The sequence below is a fragment of the Myotis davidii genome, unplaced genomic scaffold, assembly GCF_000327345.1.
Source record: "Myotis davidii unplaced genomic scaffold, ASM32734v1 scaffold2777, whole genome shotgun sequence".
In the NCBI taxonomy this organism is placed as follows: domain Eukaryota; kingdom Metazoa; phylum Chordata; class Mammalia; order Chiroptera; family Vespertilionidae; genus Myotis; species Myotis davidii.
The window spans coordinates 29,692-40,101 of record NW_006288728.1 but is presented as its reverse complement, the minus strand read 5'-3'; the positions used below and the strand labels follow the sequence as shown (position 1 = coordinate 40,101).

Below are 10,410 nucleotides of genomic sequence, written 5' to 3'. Positions count from 1 at the left end.
TTTTCATCTCTGAAATCAATAAAAATCCTATATAATAAAAGGCTAATATGCAAATTAACTGGAGGGGGAACTCCCAGTTGCTATGACATGCACTGACCAACAGGGGGCAGATGCTCTCCCTATCTCTATTTCTATCTCTATCTCTATCTCTATCTCTATCTCTATCTCTCTCTATCTCTATCTCTATCTCTATCTCTATCTCTATCTCTATTTCTCCCACCTTCCCTCCTGTCTTTCCACTCTATCTAAAAGCAATGCAAAAAAATATCTTCAGGTGAGGATTAACAAGAACACAAAAAATGAATTTTCTTTGACAAATCAAAGCTCTAGCCCAAAAAGCTCTAGCTCTTTAATGTCTAGGAAAAGCCATGGTCCCAGGAGGACAGCTCTGCCTGAGGAATGAGGGTCCCTGAGAGGAAAATGACCCTGGGGCTTATTTCCAGGAAAGAGGGGCTGGAGGCTGTCTTTGTGAAAAAAGGGAACTTCATGAAGAAACATGTGATAGAGGACCCACAATCTGGTGTCATAGAAGGGATGTGTGTCCTTCCCTTATTTCCCTGCATTTCCCCTCTGTGCTCATTGTCACAGGGACATCGCCCTTAGCTGCACAGTTAGAGGGTGAGCCTGTCCTTGCTGATCTGAGCTCTGCACGCCACGGGGACCCACGTCTTCCTGAAGCATCTCCAGGACCCGGGTGACACTGTCCATGGTGAGGACCACAGGGAGGTGCTGATGGACCGGCTGAGGAGGAAGGAGACCCCGTGGGGGAGGCTGTGACAGGGAAGGACGTGCCCTGGGCCACCTCAGCTGGAAGGGGCGTCTCAGGAGGCTCCGGGTCTATTTCCTGCTTCACCATGAAAATGAGAGCCAGGCTGCTAGAGAGGCTGGGCCCTCCCCTATAGGCTGCTGATGTGACAACCCTGTGACGGGAAGGACCGGCCTCCAAGTAACCACCACCTGTGTGTCTGTCTGTCCATTCCGCTGGCCCCGTGGCCTCCTCCATCTGCTCAGCTGAAGCCTCTGGGAGAAGATGCCATGACTCCCACCCTCAGAGCCCTGCTCTGCCTTGGTGAGATGGGAGGGGGAGGGGACCCTGGTCTGTCAGCACCCTAGGACTCAGGAGGCTCATGGGGAGGAGGGTGCTGTTCAGGGTTCAGGGCAAATCTCTCATAGGGACTCTCTTCCAGGGCTGAGTGTGGGCCTCAGGACCCCAGTGCAGGCAGGTGAGTCTGTCCCCAAGTGTTTCAGGTCCCACTCCTCCCTGGGGACAAGGGCCACCCTCCAGGCAGCAGGGAAAAGGGTACAGATCTGTCTAACAGACACGGGGCATCTGGGACCAAGAACTGGGGACCAAGTGTGAGAATGTCCTGTGACCCAGCTTCTGATTTATTCCAGGGCAGCTCCCCAAGCCCATCCCCTGGGCTGAGCCAGGCCCTGTGATCCCCCGCGGGAGCGCCGTGACCATCTGGTGTGAGGGGTCCCCAGGGGCTGAGGAGTACCGTCTGGAGAAAGAGGGAAGCCCAGCACCATGGAAAACACAGGAGCCATGGGAGCCCGGGGACAAGGCCAAGTTCTCCATCACACACATGACAGAGTATGATGCAGGGACATATCACTGTTCCTATCGCAGCCCCACTGGCTGGTCAGATCGCAGTGACGCCCTGGAGCTGGTGGTGACAGGTGAGAGGACACTCAGGGGTCCCAGCCTCTTGTCCTACCCTCAGGAAGCGGGTCTGCTCTCAGGGTGTCTCCCTCTCACAGCCCAGGCCAGGGGGGGCGTGAGGGAGGTGTGAACCCCATTTAACACGCTGCCTCCTCCTCTCCTAGGATTTTACAGCAAACCCAGCCTCTCAGCCCTGCCCAGCCCTGTCGTGACCTCAGGAGGGAACGTGACCCTCCGGTGTGGCTCACGGCAGGGATTTCACAGGTTCATTCTGACTAAGGAAGGAGATCACAGGGTCTCCTGGACCCAGGACTCACAGCGACAGCCCAGTGGTCAGTACCAGGCCCTGTTCCCTGTGGGTCCTGTGACCCCCATTCACAGGTGGACGTTCAGATGCTATGGCTGTTCCAGGTACAATCCCCAGGTGTGGTCACACCCCAGTGACCCCCTAGAGCTCCTGGTCTCAGGTGAGCAGCCCTGTCCTGTCCTCTCTGGGCTCCAAGGTCATCTCTGTCTCTGTTCCCAGCAAAGTCTGAGATGTGATGGAAGTCGGTGGAGCACTGAGTGGTTTCACAGAGTAGGATCATCTGTGAAAGGGTGGACACAGGCAGGGACCTCCCTCCCCTGGGAAAGGCGGCCCTGCAGTCTCAGACAGGCCTGAGGGAGGAGGGAAGTGGCACTACTGGCATGAAACCAAGAGGAAGTGAGATTTGACTGAAGTGGGCAGACAGAGGCCCTGCCCCTAATTTCTGGTGGCTCCACCTTAGACCAGAGCATCGCTGCTCCCAGGGGGACATCCCACAGGCGGGACCCCGGGAAATGGGGCTGAGTGTGTGTGTGGACTCAGCTCTCCTGGGAGGTGAACTCTGAGAACCTTTTCTCTCTGAACAAGGGGGCTGCCTGCCATGACCTGTAGGGGTGCTTTCATTTCTGACTTCCTGGGGCCCCTGACACCTGGTTTGTCCTAGACCTGCTCCGGGTGCAGCCTCTCTGAGCCTGTCCTGCTGCTCCCAGTCACTGTGACCTTGTAGGGATTGAAAAGCTGAGGGAGTCAGCGGGCAGGTACACTGATTATCCACCAGGCCTGGGGGCTCAGCTTAGCAAGAAGAAGAACCAAATATTTGGAAACACCCACTTAGCATCTCAGCTCCTCCTGGTTGCACACAGAATCTGTGGGGTTTTCCACTAAAAGCCAGCAGCCCTGCATAGTTCACCTGGTGCCCGGGTCCCTAATCAGGTTGGAGAGTGTGTGGAGTGGGATATGGAGTCGGGGCCAGGTTGGCAGCCTTTGGTGCCCAGGTCTGGCTTGCAGCACAAGGAAGATGGCTGAGCTGATGGGGGAAGAGAGGCCAGGAGAGTTGCAGAGAGGACAGGGGACACTCCCTCGGCTGCTCATTTCCAGAACCCCTTGGATGGACCCCTCACCCACACAGGTGGGGGCCCTGAGCTTCACAGAGCAGGACAGGTGGCTGCTCTGACCAAGGTGGGACCTGCTGTGGGTGACGGTGCCATACCCACTGGACATCCTGCTGTAGTGAGAAGTGTCCCCACCTGTGGGCACCACTCTGCAAGGCCCTGTGCTCACCTAGAGGTCTCCAGGCCCTCAGTGCTCACCTGAGACTCAGGCAGGACCATGGAGGCCTCATGAGGAACTAGGGGCTCCTACCCCGACATTGTGTGAAATTTTCCTTTTGGTGACAACATACATGCTATTTGTTTTCTGGCCTGATTCTATGATATATTTTAATACATTTTTATTGATGTCTGAGAGAAAGGGAGAGGGAGAGAGAGATAGAAATATCAATGGTAAGAGAGAAGCACTGAATGACTGCCTCCTGCATGCCCCACAGTGAGGATTGAGCCCATAACCTTCTGGTTCATAGGTGGACGCTCAACCACTGAGCTACACCGGTTGGGCTCAAAATGTTAATTTCTGCATTTCGATGCATTTTGCAGTTTTATTCATAAAATTGTCCTCACTCATAGCTCAAGAATTGCTCAAGGTCTACATATATACATGTATGCATATTGGAAACCAACCCATGGATCCTGGGTCCTCAACTGTTGCATAAATATAAGCTTTTATACCCAGATGAGTTAGCTTCCCTTGTACAGAGTTTCACAATAAGCAGAGAGATTAGAATAAATAATTATGGCCATGGCCATGGTTGTCTAGTTGTTAGAACACTGGCCCATGCACCACAGGTCTATGGGTTTGATTCCCAGTCAAGGGTCACAGGCTTGATCCTCAGCCCCTGTCAAGGCTTATGCAGGAGGCACAAATTGATGTGTCTCTCTCACATCTCTCTGTTTCTCTGTCTCTCTCCCCTCCCTTCTGCCTTCCTCCACTCTAATCTCTCTGCGCATCAATGAAAAAAATATCCTCCACTGAGGATTTTAAATAAATAAATAAATAGATAGATAAACAAAGAAACAATACCTATCCTATATAATAAAGGTGTAATACGCAAATTAACACTCACGCCCTCACAAGATGGCTGCCTATGACAAGGCCAGCAGGGGCGTTAGTGAGGGACGACCAAGCGACTGAACAGCAGGCTGTGTTGTGTGGGGTGACCAGGTCAGGGGCTGTCTGGGGGACATTCAGGGTCCTGGGGCAGTAGGGGATGACCAGGCCAGCAGGGGGGGCAGTTGTGGATGACCTGGTTGGCAGCAGGGGCAGTTAGGAGTGACCAGGCAAGCAGGGGGGGCAGTGAGGGGCAACCAGGCAGGTGGGGGGGCAGTTAGGGGCAACGAGGCAGGCAGGCAGGTGAGCGACTAGGAGCCAGAGGTCCAGGATTGTGAGAGGGATGTCCGACTGCTGGTTTAGGCCCAATCCCAGTCTGAATCTGCAGTCGGATATCCCCTGAGGGGTCCCATATTGGCGATGGTGCAGGATGGGCTGAGGGGACCCTCCCCCTGTGCACAAATTTTGTGCACTGGGCCTCTAGTTGTCTATAATGAGAAAACATATTTCTCTCCCATCCTGAATTCTCTGGGCAAAGCCAACGTGCTCCAAAGTGACTCAGAAGCAAAGTCTAAACTCAAAATTTCCAGGAAGCCTGAAAGAATCCATGAAAGCAGAAAGGACCCTTCTCCAGCAGAAAAGGGGTTCATGGAGAAACTGATAGCAGTAAGGTCATGAGAATGGGGAGAGTTATGGGAACGCTGGGCTTGAGTGGCATCAACTGCTTACACAGCCCACTTCTTTCTGCATCTCAGGAGCAGCCGACACCATCAGCCCCTCACAGAACAACTCAGACCCCAAGAGTGGTGAGTAGGAGACATTCTATGTTATAGGGTTCAGCACAGACGGTCATGTCCTGTCAAGGGAGGGGGTGTCTGGGTGGATATTCAGGGTCCTGGGTGAGTTTGTCCTGCCCTGACCTCTGTGACCTGTTTGCCCACAATTTCCAGCCTCCCACTTCCAAGACTACACTGTGGAGAATTCCATCCGGTTGGGCATGGCTGGATTGGTCCTGGTGGCGCTTGGGGTGCTGCTAATTTGGTCTCAAAAGAGCCAGAGAAGGACCCAGGAAGCAGCCTGGATATGAACATGGAGGGAAAATGCATGGTCAGAGAGGGGGATCTGGGAATGTTCTGCAAGATAACGTGGGACATATGCTGAGGGACCTGTCTGCAGCTCCTTGAAGGTGGAGGAGTCATCACTCATGTGCAGGGACAAGGTCTGGACCTTCTGCCCTTGGACTGTGGTCCTTTCCCTCCCAACCCCTTTGAGTCCTGTGTTTGGTTCCTGACTTTCCCCATTTTGGTGAAATTAGTATTTATCCCACATGGCAAATATTAGGTCACACCTCCCTACACTTGCATGGAATATGTTTTCATTTATTTCTAACCACACAGACCTTGATGTCTGCACAGAGTCCCCATCTCCTGAGACCAGAGCATGCCGTCTATTGGAATCAATCTACAAGGTGCACAACCCATCCTGCTAGAGATGAACCCACAGGAGGTCCTAATGGCCTCTATGGACTCCACACGCCCCTCACCTGGCCTTGAGGCCACCTGTGATCTTTCTGCAGCAACCTCACCCCTTGGATGGAGACTTGGTTGTTTGAAGGGGACGCCCGGTCTGTGCTGCCTCTGAAAATCACATTGTCCAAAATATAGTGCAAGACACAGATGATGGGTTACAGATGTACAGACTTGAAACCTATGTCCTGCTATTCACTGATGGCACCTCAATAAATTTAATATAAAAATATCACTGATTCCTGTCATTTGCCAATTTCTCTGGTGTATATGCCCCCTTCACGGCCAATGTCAAGTGCCCATGTAAGGTCCTCACGCAGACTTGGGAGGTGATGCACAAACTGACTTTCATAAAACAGTACGAGCCAATGTTGGACACCATTAACACTACACTGATAACCCCACAGTGCTCCTAAGTCCCCTTCTAGTTGATGTGTAATGATGGTTTCTACTTCAAGGTTGGGGCACAGTTTCCATGAAGCACAGTTTCCATGAAAACACAAGACCACACTCCCAACCTATCCAGATGAGGTGCACAAAGGAATGCTTTGATATCGCTTGTGGGAAAGATGAATAATTTGTACATATTAGACCAGGCATTTGCTCTTATAAAAAATTTTTTCACTCATTTCAATGATCTAATAAATGTTCAATTGAGTCTCCAATTATGTACAGACTTTATGTATTTCAAGGACATGTGACGAGTGTCTGTTTAATATAGTATTTTAAAAACTAAAATGAATTTTATGATACACTATTGCATCATATTGTTGAATATTTATATAGCAATTAGCTAATTTTATTAAATGATGACAACACATTCTTTATTCATACAACATACCCTTTAATGATTTGGGATAAGAGTGTATGACTGCATATATTTGGTTTTATTGGCATGTGTCCTTTGATCTAAGCCTTGAGCCAGTCCATTAATCTTTTAATGTTTGGTCATAACTTAAAACATTTTCAGTGTTACCACCTTTTATTTAAGTGGAGTTTTTTGTTAAGTAAATCATTTTTTATTTTTCAACTGCAGTTGACACACAATTCAATATTAGTTTCAGGTGTACACCATGGTGATTAGACATTATATAATTTTCTAAGGGATCATCCCAATAAATCTTATACCCATCTTGACACCATACATAGATATTGGAATATTATTGACTATATTTCCTATGCTGACGTAAATCCCTTGACTATTCTGTAACAATCAATTTGTACTTCTTAATCCCCTCACCTTTTTCACCAGCCCCCATACCCCTCTCATCTGGTGAGAATAAATTTATTCTCTGAATCTATGAGTTTGTATCCATTCTGCTTGTTAATTTATTTTGATATTTAGATTCAATTGTTGATGGATATGTATTTATTGCCATTTTGTCACTCATATTTATTACTTTTTCTCATTCTTCTTCTTCTTCTTCTTCTTCTTCTTCTTCTTCTTCTTCTTCTTCCCAAAGACCCTTTAACATTTCATAAAATACTGTTTTCCTGGTAGCCCCACCCCACTCTTTTTGCAGTCCCACCTAAGGTGTTTGCAGCAGCTTTTCCATATGAATGGCCTGTCCTGGATCAGGACTCAGGCTTTCCTAAAGTCTCTGAAACAAGAAGCAGATGGTGTCCCTGTGCCCAATAACACTCAATAAGAAACCCAAGGCCTGCCTCAAGCAGCACTCTACCTGACTTGACGGCTTGGCCTCTCCTGGGCACTTCCAAGCCCAACACAAGTAGCAGCCATCTAGAGATCATGCTGTAGCTCCTGTCAGGTGGCCCAGGAAGTGCCTGACTTTACACCTCTCTGGAGGCCCCAGAACCACTGTTCCCAGAGAACAGCTTCAGACAATACCAGATTAGAACTCTACGCATTCATCAGAGACACAATTAAAGGGCAGACTCAGTGAGCACCAAAGCCCCACTCAAGCAAGTCCTGCTCTGTAGGGTGCTTCCTGCACAGCATCTCCTCCATTATAGTCACAACTGGTACTCACAACCAATTGGCCTGGAGGTCATTTACTCCCAGTGACACTAATAGCAATCAAGGCTCAACTACAACACAGTGAAGACAGTGCACACAGCCCACACATGGGCTCACCTAGAGTGCCCTGCTCAGGTAACTGGGGAAGCTGAGCCACTGGGCCCTACAAGACACCTACTATGCAAGGCCGACCTACCAAGTCCAGGGCACCTAGCAGCTCTACATAATACATAGAAACAAGCACAGGGAAGCAGCCAAAATGGAGAGACAAAGAAACATGTCCCCAATGAAAGAAAGGAAGAAATCTCCAGAAAAAGAACTAAATGAAATGGAAGCAGACAAACTACTACATACAGAGTTCAAAACAATGGTTATAAGGTTGCTCAAGGATCTTAATGAGAGCTTCAAGTGGCTTAAGGAGAATTTAAAAAATCTTAGTGAGAACATCAAAGACACGAAAAAGGACCAGTGAGAAATTACACATACACTAACTGAAATAAAGAATCATTTACAGGGATTCTACAGTAGAGTACAGAATGCCAAGAATTAAATCAGTAATTTGGAATATGAGGAAGCATAAAATGCCCAATCAGAAAAGCAAACCAAATCTAAAAATATGAACATAGTTTAAGCAGCCTCTGGGACAACTTTAAACACATCAACATTCACATTGTGTAAGTGCCAGAAGGAGAAGAGACAGAGCAAGATATTGAAAACCTTTTGGAAAAAACAGTCACAGAAATCTTCCCCTACGTCGTGAAAGAAATAGACTTACAAGTCCAGGAATCACAGAGTCCCAAGCAAGAGGAACCCCAGGAGGCCCACACCAAGATACATCGTAATTAAAATCCCAAGGGTTAAAGACAAAGTTATAATCTTAAAAGCAGTAAGAAAAGCAGTTACCTACAAGACACTGCCCATGTGACTGCCAGATGATTTCTCAACACAAACTTTGTAAACCAGAAAGAAGTGGCACGAAATATTCAAAGTGATGAGTAGCAAGGACCTACAACCAAGATGACACTACAAAGCGAAGCTATTAGTTGGAGTTAAGGGTCAGGAAAGAGCTTCACAGAAAAGAAAAGGTTAAAGCAGTTCGTCACCAACAAACCAATATGAAATGTGAAGAGGAAGAAGAAGAGGAAGAAGAGAGGAAAAGGAAGAAATAAAGAAAGAAAGTAAGGAAGGAAGGAAGGAAGGAAGGAAGGAAGGAAGGAAGGAAGGAAGGAAGGAAGAAAGAAAGAAAGAAAGAAAGAAAGAAAGAAAGAAAGAAAGAAAGAAAGAAAGAAGAAAGAGAAAGAAAGAAAATGGCATATCTAACAAGAATAAATACATATCTAGCAACAACTGATCAAAACTCAAAATAAACGATCAAAGAATCTAATGAACAAAATAAACTGGTGAGAATAAAAGAGAACCAGAAGCATGGACTGATGAATCTCAGAGGGAAGGGGGAGGTGGTCAGGAAGAGATTAACCGAAGAACTTATACGCATATATGCATTACCAATGGACACAGGTAATAGGGTGATGAAGGGCTGGGAGAGGACGGGAACCAGATGGAGGGGAGCAAGAGGGAGAAAAGAGTTGACATCTGCAATACTTGCAACAATAAGCATTTTTTTAAAAAAGTGGGTCTCTTATAAGCAACAGAAATAATAAATAAATAAATAAATAAATGTTTTAAGTCAACATCAAATCTCCCACGCAAATCAGTGTCCCTTAAAGCTTGAAGGCAGGACCACAGGATGAGGAGGAGACTTTAACACAGGAAACAAGGTGTACTTAGGAGGAAAAATAACTCAGAAGCATGTCCCCAAAAGGCAGGGGTAGATGCTGTTGCTACAAATATAAGGTAAGGTCCAAGAGGGCAGCAATGATAGAAGGAAGCCATACTTGGGGCCAGGAGAAGTGACATGTGTCCTTCCCTTATTTCCCTGCATTTCCCCTCTGTGCTCATTGTCACAGGGACATCGGCCTGAGCTGCACAGTTGGAGGGTGAGCGTGCCTCAGCTGATCTGAGCTCTGCAGGCTACAGGGACCCACGTCTTCCTGAGGCGCCTCCAGGCCCGGGTGACACTGTCCATGGTGAGGACCACAGGGAGGTGCTGATGGATGGGCTGAGGAGGAAGGAGACCCTGAAGGGGAGGCTCTGACAGGGAAGGACATGCCCTGGGTCACCTCACCTGCAAGGGGCCGCTCAGGAGGCTCCGGGTCTATTTCTTGCTTCACCATGGAAACCAGATGCAAGCCTCTGGGAAGGGAATGTTCCCCTTTCTGTGGGGCTGCTGACATAAGAGTCCTGTGACAGCGACGGCCAGCCTCCCAGGGGCCACACCCTGTGTGTCTGTCTGTTCAGACAACACTGTGGCCTCCTGCATCTGCACGCAGGGTGCAAAGAGAGGAGACGCCATGACCCCCAAGCTCAGGGCCCTGCTCTGCCTCGGTGAGATGGGAGGAAGGGGAGGATGGAGGGGACCCGTGGTCTGGAAGGGACCTTGCCCAACAGCCAAGCCCTGGTCTGTCAGGATCCCAGGACTCAGCAGTCTCATTTGGAGGAGGATTCTGCTCAAGGTTCAGGGAAAATCTCTCACAGGGACTCTCTTCCAGGGCTGAGTGTGGGCCTCAGGATCCATGTGCAGGCAGGTGAGTCCTCCCCAGGCTCCAAGTCCCTCCTCTTACTTCACCCGTGGGGTTCAGGAGGGAGCACAGAGGTGCTGGGATGAGGTGATAAAATGAGAGGGCCTTGGACTGAGCTGGGGATGAGGGCGGGAAGG

The 10,410-nt window shown here is 48.9% G+C and overlaps 1 protein-coding gene across 1 annotated transcript; it reads left to right on the top strand.

The window, feature by feature from the left end:
• Positions 1-611: 611 nt before the first annotated feature.
• On the top strand, positions 612-6,660 carry LOC102754061 (leukocyte immunoglobulin-like receptor subfamily A member 5). The gene is made up of 7 exons (XM_006760886.2): positions 612-709; positions 903-1,069; positions 1,188-1,223; positions 1,396-1,680; positions 1,828-2,130; positions 4,886-4,936; positions 5,081-6,660. Exons 2-7 carry the CDS (start codon positions 1,036-1,038, stop codon positions 5,215-5,217), a joined length of 846 nt encoding a protein of 281 aa, XP_006760949.2. The 5' UTR covers positions 612-709; positions 903-1,035; the 3' UTR covers positions 5,218-6,660.
• Positions 6,661-10,410: the final 3,750 nt, after the last annotated feature.